Source organism: Entelurus aequoreus, linkage group LG15 (assembly GCF_033978785.1).
Source record: "Entelurus aequoreus isolate RoL-2023_Sb linkage group LG15, RoL_Eaeq_v1.1, whole genome shotgun sequence".
NCBI classification, from domain to species: domain Eukaryota; kingdom Metazoa; phylum Chordata; class Actinopteri; order Syngnathiformes; family Syngnathidae; genus Entelurus; species Entelurus aequoreus.
Genome location: NC_084745.1, coordinates 13,757,132 through 13,780,173, shown reverse-complemented (window position 1 = coordinate 13,780,173; position 23,042 = coordinate 13,757,132). Strand labels below are relative to the sequence as shown.

Below are 23,042 nucleotides of genomic sequence, written 5' to 3'. Positions count from 1 at the left end.
CACATTGTACCATTAGAACACTGGAGTGATAGTTGCTGGAAATGGGCCTCTATACACCTATGTAGATATTGCACCAAAAACCAGACATTTGTAGCTAGAATAGTCATTTACCACATTAGCAATGTATAGAATGTATTTATTTAAAGTTAAGACTAGTTTAAAGTTATCTTCATTGAAAAGTACAGTGCTTTTCCTTAAAAAATAAGGACATTTCATTGTGACCCCAAACTATTGAACGGTAGTGTATATATATATATATATATTTATTTATTTTTATCGATTTTTGAAAATTAGGAATTGATTTAGAATCGGGATAAATAACAATCGTAACTCAAATGCAAATCTATTTTTTGTGCACCCTTAACTAAGTATTAAAGGGGAACTGCACTTCAAGTGTTTTAAATGTAGAAAACAAACATAATATGACCCCTTTTTAAGGGGAACTGCACTTACACAAAAAAAACAAAAACATTAGATCATTCAAAATCCCTATGTAAGACAAGAACACCTTTTTATTTTTGTATGCATTCTAAGTTGTAAAATACGGCAAGTACGAGGTGGCTAACAATGCAGCTAATGGGAGTACTCTGTTACGCACATAAAGCCATCTAAAAAAAAACATTCAAAAACCGCCAACAATACTCCATTAACATTTCATTGCAATATTGCTATCATAACTGCACCCCTCACCTCCCAGGGGGTGATCAAGGGTGATGGGTCAAATGCAGAGAATAATTTCGCCACACCTAGTGTGTGTGTGACAATCACTGGTATTGATTGATTGATTGAGACTTTTATTAGTAGGTTGCACAGTGAAGTACATATTCCGTACAATTGACCACTAAATGGTAACACCCGAATATGTTTTTCAACTTGTTTAAGTCGGGGTCCACTTAAATTGATTCATGATACAGATATATACTATCATATATACTATCATCATAATACAGTCATCACACAAGATAATCACATTGAATTATTTACATTATTTACAATCAGGGGTGTGGAGGGGGGGGTAGGATATGGATATCAAGTAGTGGACATAGAGAGAGAGAGAGAGAGAGAGAGAGAGAGAGAGACAGAGAGAGAGAGAGAGAGAGAGAGAGAGAGAGAGAGAGAGAGAGAGAGAGAGAGAGAGAGAGAGAAAGATCAGAAGGCATAAGAAAACGTATCTGCATTTGATTGTTTACATTTGTACTTAACTTTAATAAGCGATAATGCAGACAATCTACATTTAGCCACATCGTCATCAAAGAGAGCAAACAAACTTTCGCAGCTACAGTATTGACATACTGAGTTGCTGCTTCTGAACGGGTAAAAGTTAATTATAGTTTATAAATCATGCCACTCACCTGGATAGTAAAAGGATGTGGACATAAACCGAAAAGTTGGTCAACTTTGACAATCAACTTATACCCGGAAATGGCAAGAAAGACACTTACAGTATATACGCTTGTTTGATCATCATTTGTCCCAAAGTAGTCTTTGATGGTTCTGATGAAGTCTGCCATGTTTAGCAGTAGTTGTTGTTGAAATTAATATGCTGATGTATGCTTAAAATGAGCAAAATACAGTATGTAAATATTACATGTTATTATGAATGTGCCTGTTACTACATTACATAATATAGCATTTATATACCGTAATTTCCGGACTATAAGCCGCACCTGACTATAAGCCGCACCAGCTAAATTTAGGGGAAAATACAGATTGCTCCATATATAAGCCGCACCCGACTATAAGCCGCAGGGTTTTGATGTGTAATTACCGTGGTATATAGGGGTTCCTGCTACCACGGAGGGGATTGTCGGGACAGAGATGACTGTTTGGGAACGCAAAGCGTCCCATTTATTAACTATAAATCTTTCAATCATTCAATCAAACTTTCACATCTTTGACATGGCGAACAGCATTCGTGCAGAGTACAAATAATACAACGGTGCAAAGTAATACAAAGTGCTCAAAATAACCAGCCTACCGGTATATGAAAAGTCAGTCTTTAATCATTGTGTCATCGTCTTCCTCCTGCGTACTAAAACCACCGAAATCCTCTTCGTCGGTGTCGGAGAAGAACAGGCCGTAAATAAGCCGCACCGTTGTATAAGCCGCAGGGACCAGAACGAGGGGAAAAAGTAGCGGCTTATAGTCCGGAAATTACGGTAAAACGTTGATAGGGTTTTTTTTAGAGTGACTCCCTTTGGCTCCATTGTTGGCTGACTTTTGCTATTGTTTATTTACAAGACAGAATGCATTAAAAAAAAGAAAAACGTGTGTGCTTGATAAGCCAAATTCCAAAAAAAGTGCAGTTCCCCTTTAAATATGATTAGTTGTTTTGCAATAACAACATTAATGTAGTGCTGAGGTGGGCGGGACAAAGAGTTGGAAGTGTTTTAAGTAAAGCTCTGACCACCCTGACCTTTGACATTTAAAGTGACAGGCGCCAGCAGCATGTTAGTGTGTGCACGCAACACACACATACACATACTAGCGTCATGGCAACAAAGCTAAGCAAGCAATTAGAGCGCAGCCTGCCAATAAGACTTCAGGTGTGTTGCTAAGGCTAATTTGCTTTTGCTGTCAAACTCGGGATTTGCGCGGCCGAGCGGGCTAAGCAACCGTCGCAACACAAACAAGCGTGAACTGTCTCATTATGGTTTTCTAACAAGACCTGCAATCTACTCGAAGCAAGCGAGGATGCGGCGCCGAGACACAATGATGTCTGCCGTTCTCTGAGCGGAAGCGGTTAAATCGCCGCGGCCTCGCCGGGAAACAATAATTAACAGTGAATAATCATAGCCATAATCTCTCCCAGACAGAATGTACAAGTGCAGTTTGTGAGCAAAACAAAGTGAAGAGCCGTTCACTGAGACTGTGGCAATGAGAGAAACATCTGTCAAATTAGATTAGGACAAGGACATAAATTGACCACGCAACCATTTCCAATGGTGCGGTGGCCGCAAGTCGGGTCAGCTGAAAGACGAGCGGCATTTAACGGGGACATCGGCGACAAATCAGCAGGGAGCTCCTTTGCAATGGCGTCTAATTGCCTGTAAGTCTGACTTCCTGACAAAGCAAGGGTACAAATGTACTTACAGCGTCAGGTGGTTGAAGCCCACCGTCCGCAGCGTGAAGGCTCGGGCCAGCAGGCGCACGTGCGTGAACAGCACCCCGATGGAGTCCTCGAAGCCGGTCAGTTTCTGCAGGACGGGTGACGTCTCCACCAGCTGCCTGTCCGTCTGCGGCTCCTGGACCTGCCAATCACACCGTGTACAGCACAGTCACATGATGTCAAATACTTTGATTCATGCTTGGCTTACAGATGACCATTAGCTTCAATATAATAATCCTATTATGATGATAAATAAATAATAATCCTTAAATGTTGCATCCTAAAATAACCATTTGACTTGATTTACCTGGACTGCAATAATGCAGTGGTTCGAGACTGGTTTGGCTGTGGGACCCACATCACCATTAAAGATGGCCATCACTTCGCGCAGGGTGAAACATTGCAAAGATGTATTTCTTCATGATTTTAATGATTATGGTTCACAGCTAATAAAATCCCCATTTTAGTATCCCATAAAATTTGAAAAATTGTCAAAAAGTTTAATATTCAAAACTACCCCTGGAAATCAGGATCTAATAATAAAAAAAAAAAAGAACTGCAAAATGTTCCTGACCCTTTTATTGGTGTATTTCACTTAAAGAGGACCTATTAAGGGTGTGGGAAAAAAATCGATTCTAAATCGAATCGCGATTCTCACGTTGTGCGATTCAGAATCGATTCTCATTTTTAAAAAATCTATTTTTTTTATTTTTTTAATTAATCAATCCAACAAAACAATACACAGCAATACTATAACAATGCAATCCAATTCCAAAACCAAACCCGACCCAGCAACACTCAGAACTGCAATAAACAGAGCAATTGAGAGGAGACACAAACACGACACAGAACAAACCAAAAGTAGTGAAACAAAAATTAATATTATCAACAACAGTATCAATATTAGTTACAATTTCAACATAGCAGTGATTAAAAATCCCTCATTGACATTATCTTTAAACATTTATAAAATAAAATAAAAATGAACAATAGTGTCACAGTGGCTTACACTTGCATCGCATCTCATAAGCTTGACAACACACTGTGTCCAATATTTTCACAAAGATAAAATAAGTCATATTTTTGGTTCATTTAATAGTTAAAACAAATTTACATTATTGCAATCAGTTGATAAAACATTGTCCTTTACAATTATAAAAGCTTTTTACAAAAATCTACTACTCTGCTTGCATGTCAGCAGACTGGGGGAGATCCTGCTGAAATCTATGTATTGAATGAATAGAGAATCCTTTTGAATCGGGAAAAAAATCGTTTTTGAATCGAGAATCGTGTTGAATTGAAAAAAAAAAATCGATTTTGAATCGAATCATGACCCGAAGAATCGATATTTAATCGAATCGTGGGACACCCAAAGATTCACAGCCCTAGGACCTATTATGCAAGACCAACTTTTCTTACCCATTGGTACCTGTTTTTGTCTCGAAAATTTGAAACCAAACAATGGAGAAATGGCGAAGATGTTAATATAGCGGTCTTGCTTTCCTTTATACTTCTTCTAAACGAGCCATTTCAAATTTGCCCAATTTGTGACGCTTTCCTAGTCATGGTGTCAGTGGATATCTCCATACATGGAAGAAGTTTACCAGAAGATCTTTGAGCAAATCTGCCATACTAGTCTGACATTGTAGTAAATAAGCCCCTTCTTTTTCTCTATTCTCTTGTTGTGAGGCAGACTGGCTCGTACATGCACATGCATCTTCCACTGTTGCCAGTTCTAATACAAAGCACTGTACAGTTCAAACGTATATCTGTCAGTAGACGCGCTATGGAAGCGCTAAAAACTACAACACGGCTGACGGGGAGATAACACAGTCGAAGTGGAGGCACGTATATAAAACCGCCCACAAAACGGCGCATCCTGAAGCGAGGGTCAGAAAGCAGCTTGAAGGAAGTCTTTAAAACATAATCTATAACATTTTGACCAAAGAACTAGTTATGAACACCAGTGTTTTTTAACCCCAGGGCTGGGGCCCATTTTTGGGCTGTGAGCGCCTTCGAGAGGGCCTCTAAAACATATATATTTCTCAGCTGTGGTGTTTATCAGCTGCAGTCGTACTAAATTGTAATACACTTTTTTTTTTTACCACTTGTGGCAGTAATCACAATATCAAACATACAGAAGAAGTCTGGAGTGAAACTCAAAGAGAAGTTTCTTAAGCACAAAATCTATGTAGTGGTGAAGCTGTATTGTTATTTGCATTTTAATTGTATTGATACTTTAGTTAAAGGCCTACTGAAATGAATTTTTTTTATTTAAACAGGAATAGCAGATCCATTCTATGTGTCATACTTGATCATTTCGCGATATTGCCATATTTTTGCTGAAAGGATTTAGTAGAGAAAATCGACGATAAAGTTCGCAACTTTTGTTCTCTGATAAAAAAAGCCCTGCCTGTACCGGAAGTAGCGTGACGTCACAGGAGGTAGTATTCCTCACAATTCCGCTTTGTTTACAATGGAGCGAGAGAGATTCGGAGCGACAAAGCGACGATTACCCCATTAATTTGAGCGAGGATGAAAGATTTGTGGATGAGGAACGTTAGAGTGAAGGACTAGAGAGGCAGTGATGGACGTATCTTTTTTCACTCTGACCGTAACTTAGGTACAAGCTGGCTCATTGGATTCCACACTCTCTCCTTTTTCTATTGTGGATCACGGATTTGTATTTTAAACCACCTCGGATATCCTCTTGAAAATGAGAGTCGAGCACGCAAAATGGACATTCACAGTGACTTTTATCTCCACGACAATACATCGGTGACACACTTAGCTACTGAGCAAACGTGATAGCATCGTTCTCAAATGCAGATACATAAATTCCTGACTGGAAGGATAGACAGAAGATCAACAATACTATTAAACCATGGACATGTAACTACACGGTTAATAATTCTCAGCCTGGCAAAGCTTAACAATGCTTTTGCTAACGACGCTGAAGCTAACTTAGCAACTTAGCAACCGGACCTCACAGAGCTATGATAAAAACATTAGCGCTCCACCTACGCCAGCCAGCCCTCATCTGCTCATCAACACCCGTGCTCACCTGCGTTCCAGCGATCGACGGCGCGACGAAGGACTTCACCCGATCATCAGTGGGGTTGGCGGCTAGCATCGGCTAGGCGTGTGCTATTCAAGTAAGTAGTCCTTGTTGTGTTGCTACAGCCAGCCGCTAATACACCGATCCCACCTACAACGTTCTTCTTTGCAGTCTCCATTGTTCATTAAACAAATTGCAAAAGATTCACCATCACAGATGTCCAGAATACTGTGGAATTATGAAATGAAAACAGCTTTTTGTATAGGATTCTACGGGCTCCGAATACTTCCCTTGCCCTCGTGACGTCACACGCATACGTCAGCATAATAAAACGTTTTCAAGCGGAAGTGTGGCGGGAAATTTAAAATTGCACTTTATAGGTTAACCCGGCTGTATTGGCATGTGTTGCAATGTTAAGATTTCATCATTGATATATAAACTATCAGACTGTGTGGTCGGTAGTAGTGGGTTTCAGTAGGCCTTTAAGAAACATATCTATCATTATTTTAGTTTAGCATAACATCATTGTATGTAAATGTATTTTTCATCAGTTATTTATGTGTCCCTGCTTATGCAGTATAGGTTAGTACTTTTTTTTCCCAGCCTGACCCAACCTAAGGTTTTTATGTTAATTAACTACTATTCTTTGTGATTAACACCTGGTTTCATATCAATTGACAAGGTTGTAAACTGTAAGTAGGTTAGATATAATTATTGAATACGATTAAAATTCAGTGTTAATATTTGAGTGGGCCCCTCATTAATGGAAAAGTTGGGCGCAGAGGTTCTAAAGGTTGAGAACCCCTGATGTGGACCATAAGGAAGTGTTTTAAATGTAGGAAAAAAATGTACAAGGACCTCTTTAATTGAACTCCTGAAACCAAATAACTTTTACTCCATATTTTTATTTATTGAGACAGTTGAGTAAGATCAGCTTGCAAACAAGCAACTCACAACTGCAAATGGTTTCTCATTGTTTATTTAAAATAGCAGCTCAAAAGACTTTGACTTGTTTGCAAATGTGTCATATCTACCATATAAAAACCCACAATCCATTAAAAAAGGGTCTGCGTTAAACAGACCTGTTAAACAATAAACACCGCAACAAAAGCATTTCACACTTCTCGTCTCGGTAAATCTGTACAGCACATACGGGCATCTGGTTGAATAATATTTTTCCATGTATATGGAAAGGACGAGTTAAAAAAAAAAAAAAAAGGGGTCTGTGATTGAACCGCCAGTTGAGAATCACTGCTTTAACACATAACTTCATGTTCTATATCAAAATATACTTCCTGTCATCTACACAAGCTGTCGGCAATATCTGAGGGTCTGACCACTTTGAGACTCCTCCAATCCAAATAATATATGCCGCGCAAAAAATCTAATGCCATTTGACCTCTAAACAAAATAAACATAATTTATTCTGTATGATTATGCAACACTTTAAGGAGGACAGTAACTACACCAAAAACATTAGTAAAAAACTTCTATCTAGAAAAACTGGTAATTTTCTGTTGTACAAACCAGGCCAAAACAACACTGTGTCATCTGTCATATCAACAGCAGCCGCTCGCTCACTCTCAACTGCACCAACACACGCACACATGGCACTTAGCCACGGAGTCATTTCAGATCATACAAAAAGTCGGACAACTCCAACACCACACAAAGTGTTAATGCCAGGTCGTTTAAAGGCCTACTGAAATGATTTTTTTTTATTTAAACGGGGATAGCAGATCCATTCTATGTGTCATACTTGATCATTTCGCGATATTGCCATATTTTTGCTGAAAGGATTTAGTAGAGAACATTGACGATAAAGTTTGCAACTTTTGGTCGCTGATTAAAAAAAGCCTTGCCTGTACCGGAAGTAGCGCGACGTCACAGGTTGAAAGGCTCCTCACATTTCCCCATTGTTTACACCAGCAGCGACAGCGATTCGGACCGAGAAAGCAACGATTACCCCATTAATTTGAGCGAGGATGAAAGATTTGTGGATGAGGAACGTGAGAGCGAAGGACTACAGTGCAGTGCAGGACGTATCTTTTTTCGCTCTGACCGTAACTCAGGTAAAAGGGCTCATTGGATTCCACACGTTCTCCTTTTTCTATTGTGGATCACGGATTTGTATTTTAAACCACCTCGGATACTATATCCTCTTGAAAATGAGAGTCGAGAACGCGAAATGGACATTCACAGTGACTTTTTCTCTCCACGACAATACATCGGTGAAGCACTTTAGCTACGGAGCTAACGTGATAGCATCGTGCTTAAATGCAGATAAAAACAAAAGAAATAAGCCCCTGACTGGAAGGATAGACAGAAGATCAACAATACTACTATCAGGAGACACCGAACCAAACACTGGACCTGTAACTACATGGTTAATGCTGTGCCGCCTGTCGAAGCCTAGCAATGCTGTTGCTAACGACGCCATTTAAGCTAACTTAGCTACGGGACCTCGTCAGAGCTATGATAAAAACATTAGCGCTCCACCTATGCCAGCCCTCATCTGCTCATCAACACCCGTGCTCACCTGCGTTCCAGCGATCGACGGCGCAACGAAGGACTTCACCCGATCATCGATGCGGTCGGCGGCTAGCGTCGGATAGCGCGTCTGCTATCCTCAAAGTCCTCCTGGTTGTGTTGCTGCAGCCAGCCGCTAATACACCGATCCAACCTACAGCTTTCTTCTTTGCACTCTCCATTGTTCATTAAACAAATTGCAAAAGATTCACCAACACAGATGTCCAGAATACTGTGGAATTTTGCGATGAAAACAGAGCTGTTTGTATTGAGATACAATGTGTCCGAATACTTCCGTTTCAACCATTGACGTCACACGCATACGTCATCATACATAGACGTTTTCAACCGGAAGTTTCGCGGCAAATTTAAAATTGCACTTTATTAGTTAACCCGGCCGTATTGGCATGTGTTGCAATGTTAAGATTTCATCATTGATATATAAACTATCAGACTGCGTGGTCGGTAGTAGTGGCTTTCAGTAGGCCTTTAAGACTATGACTCCCCAATCAAATGGGTGCTTATTCTACTGTCATTTATTAAGAATGCTAATTTATGAATATTAGTCATGAAATGCTGTTACTAGATTAAATAAATGCTAATAAGATATATTTTACAGACAGAAAGTTACAGGAATGTACACTGTATGCCATTCTTACATCTCATTGTGCAGCATGTGAATGTTTCAGGGGAACTAAATTTGATCTCTGAAAGGGGTACAAATTATTTCCAAAGCAAGACCCCCACCCAGGCATACAAAACTAGTACATAGCTCATGAACCACAAAATGTTTTTTCTGTTTTCATTACAAATGGGCCAAATTACCTATATTAGAAAATAACCCAATGGAAATGACTATATTGTCATTTGATTATAATAATAAGACATTTAAATTGTCATGATGTCAGGTTTGAGACAGGTGTGATGCTGGTATGGCCACAGTGTGAACTTGAACTGATCATTTGGGGGAATTTTAGGCCATTTTAAAGGATCGCAAAACCGTTTACTGGTCCCTATGCTTGTTTTTTTTTAATTGTTTTATTTTAAACATAAAATGTTTTACTTATTGCGTGTTTTTATATAAATGTTGCAAGTAATTTGCTCCTGTTTTTGCTCTATGTGTTTATGAAACCTGTTTTTGCTGCCCTCGACTTTATTTTGCTCACATATTTGTATGTAATATACGGAAATAAACAAATAATATGAATATGTTTAACTGATACTGTTACACTGTCAAGTTCTGCTTTTTTCTGATTATTATTGTGATAAAACATCAATTAAGGAACTTTAAAATTTGAAGTATCAGTTTTAGCATTGACAATTCTGTCCCTGTATTGGTTCAATACCCAAAATTAGAGTATCCAAACAACAGAAGAATAAGTGTGTATTACATTTTAACAGAAGCGCAGATCGACCATGTTACAACAGAAAGTAAACAAATATTAACAGTGAATTAGCAAAAAGATTATTAATAGTTTTGAGAAAATAATACAACCGAAAATTAAGCAATATGGAACTGCATATGTCAGCAACCAAAGTTGAAGCCTTTGTAACCTGCTTTGAAATACATATATCATCTTTTATATGCCAGATAATACATTGTGACATACTGTATTTTGTTATGGCAAAAGGCTACAATATAAATTGGGATATTGATTTTAGGCCATATTGCCCATTCTTAATGCAGACATGATGTAAATATTAATATGTTACTTTTTACTGTGCATAATGATAACTATTTGCTTGAAATTAAAATAATAATGCTTAGATGCTCACATGCAAGCACTGAAGATGTGCTGTGATTTGACTTGAGCTGTCAACTTTTGCTCAGCAACGTTATGAGCAAGGTTAAGAACTGCAATAGTCAATAATACATTAAACTTGCATTTCTTGACACACAAAATAAGGAAATCCACAATTTATGTAAAATCCCAAGCTGATGCAATATTATTGGGAACAAAATGCAACTTTTTAAAAAGGCAAGAAATTACACATTACAAAAAAGGCAAGTGGAATTCTGGAGGGACTGAAATCCACATTCTAGCATTCAAACAAGCTGAAAGTGGTATAGAAGAGGGCCAAAAGGTCTGAAAAAGAGCAAATTCAAGTCCAGCAAGGCCATTCTGAGACTCCTCGGAGAGCACGCAGACTAAAAAAGAAACTTCCTCTGGGAAGTCATTCCCTCTACAAGTGTCCTTAAATCAAACACGTGCCGCAAAGTGTGTGTATTTCCCTCAGCCTCAAAACAAACTCCAAAGATCGGCGGCAGATGGAATCTCGTACTCATTAGATGTGAAGTCTAACAAGTCTAAGTCCCTTTTTCCTCTCGCCCAAACGAGTAACTCAGACGGTCCATTAGTATCGCCGCCTGTTTGGTTACACTTAGGCGAGGAGATCACAGCCTTAAACAGGCTTTAAAGAATGGTTTGTTGAACGCTGTAGATCAGTTGTCACCAACCTTTTCAAGCCTAAGATTACCCATCTCAGGCAGCCATTAACCGAAGCCTTGCGCCAACTGCAGTTGTACATAGAAAAAATGATAGTTGTTTTTTCTGTCAAGATGGAGTGCGGAATGTACATTAATGAGAAATAAATAAAAGCAAATGGCTGCAATGAAAAAAAGAGTGAAACATTTAAAGGGAGTTGAATACTTTTCGTACCCACTGTGTAAGTGTGTGTGTATGTATATGTATACATACACGTATACATAAATATACATATACCTATATATATATATATATATATATATATACATACACATACATATATACTGTGCATTCACATACATATATACTGTACGTACACATACACGTATATACATACATATGCATATATATGTACAAACACATACACACACACACATATACATATATTTACACACACATATACATACACACAAACATATATATACATATACATATATATACACATATATATGTACAGTATATACATATATATATATATATCGTATTTTTCGGACTATAAGTCGCAGTTTTTTTCATAGTTTGGCCGGGGGTGCGACTTATACTCAGGAGCGACTTGTGTGTGAAATTATTAACACATTACCGTAAAATATCAAATAATATTATTTAGCTCATTCACGTAAGAGACTAGACGTATAAGATTTCATCAGATTTAGCGATTAGGAGTGACAGATTGTTTGGTAAACGTATAGCATGTTCTATATGTTATAGTTATTTATAAATGATAAATGGGTTATACTTGTATAGCGCTTTTCTACCTTCAAGGTACACAAAGCGCTTTGACAGTATTTCCACATTCACCCATTCACACACACATTCACACACTGATGGCGGGACCTGCCATGCAAGGCGCTAACCAGCAGCCATCAGGGGCAAAGGGGGAAGTGTCTTGCCCAAGGACACAACAGACGTAACTAGGATGGTAGAAGGCGGGGATTGAACCCCAGTAACCAGCAACCCTCCGATTGCTGGCACAGCCACTCTACCAACTTCGCCACGCTGTCCCTTTGAATGACTCTTACCATAATATGTTACGTTAACATACCAGGCACGTTCTCAGTTGGTTATTTATGTGTCATATAACGTACACTTATTCAGGCTGTTGTTCACTATCCTTTATTTATTTTAAATTGCCTTTCAAATGTCTATTCTTGGTGTTGGGTTTTATCAAATAAATTTCCCCAAAAAATGTGAGTTATACTCCAGTGCGACTTATATATGTTTTTTTCCTTCTTTATTATGCATTGTCGGCCAGTGCGACTTATACTCCGGAGCGACTTATACTCCGAAAAATATGGTGTATATACATACATACACACACATATATACATACATACACATATACCTATGCATATATGTATATACATTTGACACACACACAGTTTCATTTGGCGATAACAGTCGACGACGTCATCGTTTGTGTTTATATGGACATAACAAACATGTACAAGTCGCAACAAGTGACGGCTGAGGAACAGAAAGAGACAAGTGGCTGCGGCCACTGCAAAATCACAGCAAGTGAAAACTATGCATGTCATAGTCATGACTTGCTCGATTGGCAAAACCGACCTTGCTTTTCATGGCAGGAGCATTTAAAGCAGAGGCATGACGGACATCTGGAAGATACAATCTCAAACTGTACCTGGTAGGATAGTTAGCTAGCTAACAACAAAGAGTTGTATGAAAAATAGAATATTGCCAAAGCCCACAAGCTACAACACATCATCATCACAAAATATATTTTCTTTTGAAGAAGCTATACAGATTTAGTGCCAATTTGTTGTTATTGTCCCTGTTTAGATGACTAAAGTGGTGAAGCTGTATTTTCATTTGCACTTTAATTTTATTGATATTATATTCAAAAACATACATGATCATTATTTATCAATCATTTAGTTAGAATTTAATAATTTCAGCATTTCTTAATCATATGTATATTTTTTTCCCAATAATTTTTATGAGTACCTCCTTTTGCAGTATATTTGATTGGTATAGGTTAGATATAATTATTGAATAGGATTAAAATCAAGAGTAAGATTACTAATTCAATGTTAATACTTGAGTGGGCCCCAGTCCTCTCTTTTGTGGAAAAGTTGGGCCTTCAGGTTGAAATGGCTAAGAAACCCCTGCTTTGGGGGACATGCTGTAATAAAATAAAATAAAAAAACATACTGCAGTGATGAAAAACCTTCAATAGTGGTCAGCATTGTGTAATGCTCATACGCATACGACAAGATTTCGTATTTTAAATTTTTTAAATATTAGACACATTTGGATAATAAAATTAATACCGTACATTTTGGACTATAAACCACACTTTTTTACTATGCTTTGAGCCCTGTGGCTTATAAAACGGTGTGTCTAACTTATGGATTTGCATACGGTAACAGCCATAATGTTTTGTGTTCAGTAATTTCAATTAAACTCAAGCAGAAACACTGTGCTATTGGTTGTGCCGTGGCGCCATCTTTTGAATGAGTTGAAAATGTACTTCCAGTTTTAATGCTTTGAACAAAATGTAAAACCGTCCAAAGCGTTTCTGCTCTAAAGGATTCTTCATTCATCACTCCAAGCAACGTTTAGTTTTACAGTTTAACTAAAACAATTCTTACTTACTAAGAATTACATGTGTGATGTTTGTAGAAGTGTTTTTATGTATATTTGCACGTGCTGTCGTAATGCAATCAAACTAGTGTCTACGAGTGTCTGTGTTAGTATTAAATTACAACGGCATTCTTTTTTGTAGTGTTTCAATTTCTGAAATTGCTTTCGTAAATTCACCAAAACGTCATTGTGGACTTATTGAGTCTGTTGGAGAGCTAGCTTCCGCATTTAGTGGGTCCATGATGATGACTTGTGTTTTGTTGGATCAGACATTTTACTACTGTGTTACATGGAAACATTTAATGTATGTAAATAAACATTTACAAAATCTTTGTGTATATAATTAATTTCACAACGTATATATCCGCGGCTTATAGTCCGGTGCAGCTTATATATGGAAAAAAAATCCCCCTGTAATTTAGTGGGTGCGGTTCTATAGTCCGGAACATACGGCATATCTGTTAGTTATAACCATAATATATAATACCACCATCAAAGAAGTTTAACGCTAAACTTTTGGAAAAATAATAATACAATATATTTTTTTTAATTGGAATCCATTGTACTTTCCAGGGACTCAGTGAAATTTCTACTAAGTCACTACATTGAAAAGGTTTCAACATCACTGGTATATGCATGTTTGTTTAATCAAGAGCCATCCTTATGGGCACATTAATTAGGCTACGGAAGACATCTAATTGGTCCCAGCGTGGTACAACTGTGAGCTTGACCAAGGCATCCTTTGGAGAGAAGCGTGGCCCGTTCCTGTGACCTTGTTAGTTGCTTCATTAGGGCTCTCGCTGTAAAGCCCCTTGGCAATCAAACAACAGAGCAAGACGCTCTGGTAGGTGACCACCTCTCGTCCTCCAGCATTGTCTTTGCAGAAAACGCAAATACACCACTCCCACACCAGCAAAGAGCAGGGATGAATAACTCCGCGGAATTCCGTATTTTAATTAGAATGCTGCCGGTTATGTCATGATTCCATCTTGTCTTGAGAAACATTTCATTTCTGCCACTCCCCCAGCCCCACTCTGTTAATTAACGGTAGACGTGTGAATGCCATGCATCACAACTAACAACATCTGACGAGTTCGGCACTCGTAGGCGCGAGCTGTCCTTCGGGGTAATGGTCAGCGGCGAGGCTTCAAACACAGTGGTGCTGTGGGTGGAGCGAAACAGCGGTCAGGAGGGGGGGGAGTGACAAAAACAGAAATGTAATTTAAAAAGACTGCACTTTTGAAATGGCTTCAAAGCCTAACTTTCAACTCCGACCAAAACAGAGAATGCGGGCCTGGCGCTGTGTTTTTTCCCCATGTCCGACAAGTGTGTCTCCTCGCCAGAAGCAAAGGAGACGTTCTGGAAAGAGAGCGCAGGTAAACGACGTGGCGGCTAATTATTCTGGAGCGCTGCTAGTGATGATGCACTGGTGCGCGCTGAGCGGACGCGTAAGGCATGAAGATGTGCGTGTCAACCACGCCGTGTTCTTTCGCGCTCGCGAGCGCACGGCAACGGCGAGGCTAATGTATGCAAGTATTCGAAAGACGGGTATTCGTGTAATTACACACGCGTCGGTTAGCTGCCATCGCCGTGCACGCAACACTCATTGAGGCAGGACCTTTCACCTGTATTTTTTCTTCTCGGTGGAAGTAGGAGATGGCTGATACCGTCTAAAACATTTTTGCAATGATTAAATAGTTCTGCTTCTTCCGACTCCTTTTACAATCCATGTTGGATCGTGCAAGTGATGTACTTCAATGTAACTTTGCTATCCTGCTCGTTTCAGGGGCTTTTAAAAACCATCAATTTATTGTTTTGAAAAATTTACCATAGATCCCAAGGTGGTATACAAGGTAAATCTGTATTCTTCTCCTCTTGGTTGAAACATTCGGCTTCTGCAGTACGCACCAGTAGAACCATGATTTATAAACCACAAACCGAATTAAAATAGCCTTAGTTGTACGAACCTTGTCTCAGTGTACGAATGTTTCATCCACCCATTGTGTGCCTGGCAGCACATCCATTGTGGACAGGCTGATAGCTCGGATCTACTGTGCTACTTTGTGTGCTTTTTAAGCAGCTTTTTTTTAACCTTTTTTTTTTTTTAATTTTTAGATTTTCTAGGTCAATATGAGTCCAAAGAAAGCAATGGACAATTAATGTGTGGTTTGAAACATTCAGGAAGTATCAGCAGCGTTGTCAACAATCTATGCTTTGTTTACGAAAGAGCGGTCCGTAAAGTGTTGAGAGCAGCAAGGAATGGTCTTTAGCTCCTCAGAAACACATTAAAAAAATACCACTCTTCTTAGAAAAAATGTAATAAAAAATCCAAATTCTAAGTCTTATTTATTACGAATCGTAATCGATTTGGTCCGCATTACCGGCCGTAAGTCGGACCAGTTTCCAGTGAGGGTTGGACTCCGCCAAGGCTGCCCTTTGTCACTGATTCTGTTCGTAACTTTTATGGACAGAATTTCTAGGCGCAGTCAGGGCTGTGAGGGGATCCGGTTTGGTGGCTGCAGGATTAGGTCTCTGCTTTTTGCAGATGATGTAGTCCTGATGGCTTCAACTGGCCAGGATCTTCAGCTCTCACTGGATCGGTTCGCAGCAGAGTGTGAAGCGACTGGGAGGAGAATCAGCACCTCCAAGTCAGAGTCCATGGTTCTCGCCCGGGAAAGGGTCGAGTGCCATCTCCAAGTTGGGGAGGAGAATGTGAGAGTCCAGTCCATAGTAGTATCAATTTATATTTTGTTCAAAGTACACCAACCTTATCTAAAATTTTGACTTTTGTTGAGGCTGCAACCCATTATTTATACTTACAAACAAAATACATTTTGTGTTTTCATTTAGCCTATTTAATGTAAAAATGTTGACAGCATTGGTTGGGTTGGCAGGGCATATTTCTAGTCTTGTCATTAAAAAATGTGTGTGGCAGACTTTAGAGGGCGTTTATCCTTGCCTTCGTTACCAAAGTGCTTGCCATAAGCCATGAGGTCAGGATACTATCCAACTACCAAAGGCTGCTAGTAAAGGACCGCCCAACTGCGAGAAACCTCAGCCCCTTAACGCACAGTGTGGTAATGATGTTGCCGCTCTGAAGCAGCTAATGACTGCTCTCCTCACGCCACAGGGAGGTCTGGGGCTGACCCCGGCGCTCCACCCTGACCACACATCCCACACCTCTGGAGCGTCTGCCTCACTACCACTATGCGGCAGCAGCAGAAGACGGAATCAACCAAAACAAGATCAGAGTTTTAGGACGAAAACAAACAAGTGCAGCCTGTTATTCTGGGCCAAAACAGGGATATGCATAATGTACGCAGGAACCCCATGCAGGGAGGCGAAGAGAACACAACGCTTAAAAAGACGAGCCTCGGCAGGGAGACACAAAGGAACACTTGCTCCTCGCGAGCACATCAGAGAGCAGGAAGCCCGGCGGTCCCTGTAGGGTCCGTGTGATCCGGGACTGTAATCCTGTTACAGCATCTTTGATGTCTTCATCTAAATCCTAATTTCAAACAACACACTTTTGACATGTGCCGCGTTTCTGGGCAGATGATGCAAAGGCAAGAATAGATGGATGAAACAGGAGACGTAAGTTGTCATCCAAAGATCAGTGAACAGGAGCCCTTTGAGACACTCGTGATTTAGGGCTATATAAATGATGATGCATGCTTTTAACCCGGATTTCCACTGGATGCGTAACATCTTCTGAACGGCGCCACTACGGAACGTCCCCGCCATCCGCCGATCCCCACTACAGTTTGATGCGCAGGGAAATAGCACTGACTTTTACGAGATCTCACAAATCTGCACAGAATCATGTGATGAGGGGAGTTGTGGTAGAGCGAACGACAAACAGTTTATTCTAGGGGTGTCCAATGTGTGGTCCGGGGGCCATTTGTGGCACACAGCTATTTTTTTACGGTCCGTGGCACATTCTAAGCCCTATTAGAAAAAACATAAACAAAAGAGCAAATAGGTGAAATGTAACGAGAAAAGTTGCAATATTGACTCTAATAACTCAAAGCTGCCATGCAGGCCATTCTTTCTTTAAAGATCTCATAGCTCAAAAAATAATGATGAATCGAAATCAATGTTATGAATTATTGATCTGTTAAAGTAAATGATTGTATTACTGCATATTAAAAATTCAAATTTGAAATATTATTTGGGGAAAATATTGCATATTGTGCGTGTTTGCCATATAAAACACAAAGTTTTCTTTGACAAAAAAGGCATTAAACAAAACAAAAAAGAAAACATTAAAAAAGTATTAAATTATTAATTATCGATGGATAGATCTGAAGTTGACAACATGGTTTTGTTGATCTAGAGATTTGAGTATTTTTCACACTTAAGGGTTTGTATCCCTAAGAATTTTAACGGGATTTATTTTTTTTTTAATAATAATGAAATAAAACTAATGTTATGAATTACTGACATATATAAGGCTCCAATTACATCACACCAAATATTGCACTTGGAAATGTATTGGGGAAAAATACTGCATATTTTGTGTTGTTGCCATAAAAAAAATGGTTTTGTCAAAAACGGCATAAAACACACAAACAAAAACCTTTTTATTGATAGATAGACCTGAAATTGATCTTGAAAGTTAAGTGTTGCATAACAAAATAAATAATATATGACTTATTTTTTAGCCCTAAAGGTTGAAAAAAAATCGAGATATGTATTGGTTTTGAAAATTAAACATATCAAAATGGCCTTCGCATGCTTTGATTTTGAGTGTGCATCTGTCAGTTGGACACCGGTGGTTTATTCTGTCCTTGCAGAGGACCAGAAGCAAATGGTAAATGGGTTACAATTGTATAGCGCTTTTCTACCTTCAAGGTACTCAAAGCGCTTTGACACTATTTCCACATTCACCCATTCACACACTGATGGCAGGAGCTGCCATGCAGGGCCCTAACCACGACCCATCAGGAGCAAGGACACAACAGACGTGACAAGGTTGGTAGAAGGTGGGGATTGAACCAGGAACCCTCATGTTGCTGGCACAGCCACTCTCCCAGCAGCACCACGCCGCCCCAAATACACTGCCTGCTATTCCAGATAGATAACGGCTGAAAAGTAAAAACACGTATTTTATTGGAGCTAAATATTTGTTAAAGTTAAGGATTTTGGGGGGATTTCGGATCGTTTGTAAGATACGTAACACTGCGGAACGCCTCGAGCAATATTCTGTGACGGAACTGACTTGACTCGTGGAAAAGATAACAGTTTAGTCTTGCCGAACCACAACAGTAATAAGATCTGTGGCACACACATCTCTTTCAACTCCTGCTAACCACTCTCCTGCTTCCCGTATCAGCTGATATTTGACACAGGCCCCAAAAATAGCTTTCCAAGGTATGCCTGTAATATGGTTCTATGATTGTGAAAACTGACACATTGACTTGTAGGGATGGGATTCGAAAATCGGTTCTTGGTGAAACCCGGCTACCAGGCTTTTGATCCCTGGGACCCATTTGAGAGTGTTGTTAACGATTCCCTTATCGATGCCTGCAGGTATGCACGACGTCACCATGCACGGCGCCCATCAGCAGCACAGACGTTGGAATTATTTACAAGAAAGCAGGACAACAGGGCAGCTTGCAATACTTGCAAAGTGAATATTGCATCAAATGGAGAAAATACAAGCAGAAACATTAGCAGACACAGCATGGGATAACGTTGAATGCATTCCCTCCGAGACAGAAGTGAATCACCACCAACAGCAGAGTGAAATTCATGTATCTCATGCATCACATGACAAGACGCGTCCAACCATTAATTTGCATGCAGCCTTCCTGTCTAAGAGGTGTTCAGGAACATTGCAAAACTCCGCCCCTAACTTACTCTCTCTGATGCCGAGAAGCTCGTCCACGCCTTTGTCTCCTCCAGGGTAGACTACTGCAACTCACTTCTTGTCGGGATCCCCAGCAAGAACACCCAGAAGCTGCAGTACATACAAAATAGTGCTGCTAGGATCCTGATGAGAGTGCGGAAATACGACCACATCACACTCAAATCCCTTCACTGGCTTCCTGTTCCACTCAGGATTGAATACAAAGTCTCACTAGTAACTCACCAGTGCCTCCATGGAAATGCCCCCTCTATCTCAAATAACTGCTCACCCTCAAATCCTCCAAACGACACCTCCGCTCCGGACAGGCTAACCTCCCCCAACCTCCGAGGACAAAGCTCCGAACTATGGGAGACCGACCTTTCTGCTCCGCCGCTCCCAGTCGGTGGAACGCTCTCCCTGACCACCTGAGGGCACTACAAACTGTGGATGCTTTAAAAAAAAGGCTTAAAAACCCTTCTTTTTAAAAAAGCTTTTTTTTTAGATATATGTGTGCTAGTTCTAGCTATTAGGATGTTCTAGTTTTTATTTTATTTTACTATTTACAAACCCCGTTTCCATATGAGTTGGGAAATTGCGTTAGATGTAAATATAAAGGGAATACAATGATTTGCACATCATTTTCAACCCATATTCAGTTGAATATGCTACGAAGACAACATATTTGATGTTCAAAATGATAAACATTTTTTTTTTTGCAAATAATCATTAACTTTAGAATTTGATGCCAGCAACACGTGACAAAGAAGTTGGGAAAGGTGGCAATAAATACTGATAACGTTGAGGAATGCTCATCAAACACTTATTTGGAACATCCCACAGGTGTACAGGCAAATTGGGAACAGGTGGGTGCCATGATTGAGTATAAAAGTAGATTCCATGAAATGCTCAGTCATTCACAAACAAGGATGGGGTGAGGGTCACCACTTTGTCAACAAATGCGTGAACAAATTGTTGAACAGTTTAAGAAAAACCTTTCTCAACCAGCTATTGCAAGGAATTTAGGGATTTCACCATCTACGGTCCGTAATATCATCAAAGGGTTCAGAGAATCTGAAGAAATCACTGCACGTAAGCAGCTAAGCCTGTGACCTTCGATCCCTCAGGCTGTACTGCATCAGCAAGCGACATCAGTGTGTAAAGGATATCACCACATGGGCTCAGGAACACTTCAGAAACCCACTGTCAGTAACTACAGTTGGTCGCTACATCTGTAAGTGCAAGTTAAAACTCTCCTATGCAAGGCGAAAACCGTTTATCAACAACACCCAGAAAAGCCGTCGGCTTCGCTGGGCCTGAGCTCATCTAAGATGGACTGATACAAAGTGGAAAAGTGTTCTGTGATCTGACGAGTCCACATTTCAAATTGTTTTTGGAAACTGTGGACGTCGTGTCCTCCAGACCAAAGAGGAAAAGAACCATCCGGATTGTTATAGGCGCAAAGTTGAAAAGCCAGCATCTGTGATGGTATGGGGGTGTATTAGTGCCCAAGACATGGGTAACTTACACATCTGTGAAGGCGCCATTAATGCTGAAAGGTACATACAGGTTTTGGAGCAACATATGTTGCCATCCAAGCAACGTTACCATGGACGCCCCTGCTTATTTCAGCAAGACAATGCCGAGCTACGTGTTACGTCAACATGGCTTCATAGTAAAAGAGTGCGGGTACTAGACTGGTCTGCCTGTAGTCCAGACCTGTCTCCCGTTAAAAATGTGTGGTGCATTATGAAGCCTAAAATACTACAACGGAGAGCCCCGGACTGCTGAACAACTTAAGCTGTACATCAAGCAAGAATGGGAAAGAATTCCACCTGAGAAGCTTAAAAAATGTGTCTCCTCAGTTCCCAAACGTTTACTGAGTGTTGTTAAAAGGAAAGGCCATGTAACACAGTGGTGAACATGCCCTTTCACAACTACTTTGGCACGTGTTGCAGCCATGAAATTCTAAGTTAATTATTATTTGCAAAAAAAAAAAAGTTTATGAGTTTGAACATCAAATATCTTGTCTTTGTAGTGCATTCAATTGAATATGGGTTGAAAAGGATTTGCAAATCATTGTATTCCGTTTATATTTACATCTAACACAATTTCCCAACTCATATGGAAACGGGGTTTGTATTTTACTTGTTGGGGGCAGCTATTTGTGGTTCTAGCGTTGTTGTTTTTTAGATAAAATTTGTTCAACGTAAATGCTTTTACAAATAAAATCTAGTATTATTATTATTGTTCTCCACAGCTGGAGACACGGTGATTAGTCAGAAATTTTGCCTATCCTTCCTAAAAAAAGATGTGCCTAATTGTCTGCAAAATTATAGTTAATTGTTATAGTTGATGGTTGAAAAATGTATGGCGCGGCGTGCCAGCCGTGCCAACAACTTGAGGGTTCGATACCCGCTTCTGCTATCCTAGTCACTGCCGTTGTGTCCTTGGGCAAGACACTTTACCCACCTGCTCCCAGTGCCACCCACACTGGTTAAAATGTTACTTAGATGGTTTACTATGTAAAGCGCTTTAAGTCACTAGAGAAAAGCGCTATATAAATATAATTCACTTCACAATGTACAGTTCTACTTGACTTGCTTGTACTTGCATTTGGCTGATGTAGTTGTACTTTTGAGCCCTTAGCATATATAATTTCTATACATTTAAAAAAAGTCATACTTTTCATTTATATTTGAAAATGTTAATGAACAATTTTGTGTAATTGTCATTTGTCACAGAATAATTTGTCGTATTTTGTTTGTTATTACAGTAGAATATGTATTTTATCATTACGTTTATTTTCAAAACTAAATATTTTTTTCCATCACACTGTAAGCCTTGTTCGTATACTCATGTTTTTTTTTTTTAAACTACACAAAGTTGACGCTCAGGCACCCTTTGAGGGAAAAAAAATTAAAACTCACGAGAAAAAAAAGGAAAACCTCTATCGGCACAAAGTGCTGCCACACAAACCCCGGAAAAAAATTCTGAAAATGTGGACTATATTTCCTGCAATTGGCTACATTTGTACAATACATATTACCTTTTGTTGTGGTGGTTTGTGCTGAAAACAAAGTTTTGTTGTACTTGTGCAATGACAATAAAGACCATACCACATACTACCTTTATATGTAGCGGGGGGTGTATATTGTAGCATCCCGGAAGAGTTAGTGCTGCAAGGGGTTCTGGGTATTTGTTCTCCCAAAATGTGTTTGTCATTCTTGTTTGGTGTGGGTTCACAGTGTGGCGCATATTCGTAACAGTGTTAAAGTTGTTTATATGGTCACCCTCAGTGTGGCCTGTATGGCTGTTGACCAAGTATGCCTTGCATTCACTTGTGTTTGTGAAAAGCCGTAGATATTATGTGGCTGGGCCGGCATGCAAAGGAATAAATTTTACTTTTTG

General features: G+C 39.5%; 1 protein-coding gene across 1 annotated transcript in view; it reads right to left on the bottom strand.

The window, feature by feature from the left end:
• drosha (drosha ribonuclease III) overlaps nt 1-23,042 on the bottom strand; it is a 263,319-nt gene that overhangs the window by 63,348 nt on the left and 176,929 nt on the right. The window contains 1 exon segment of the mRNA XM_062020897.1: nt 3,094-3,251. Coding sequence (XP_061876881.1) covers nt 3,094-3,251 — 158 coding nt within the window.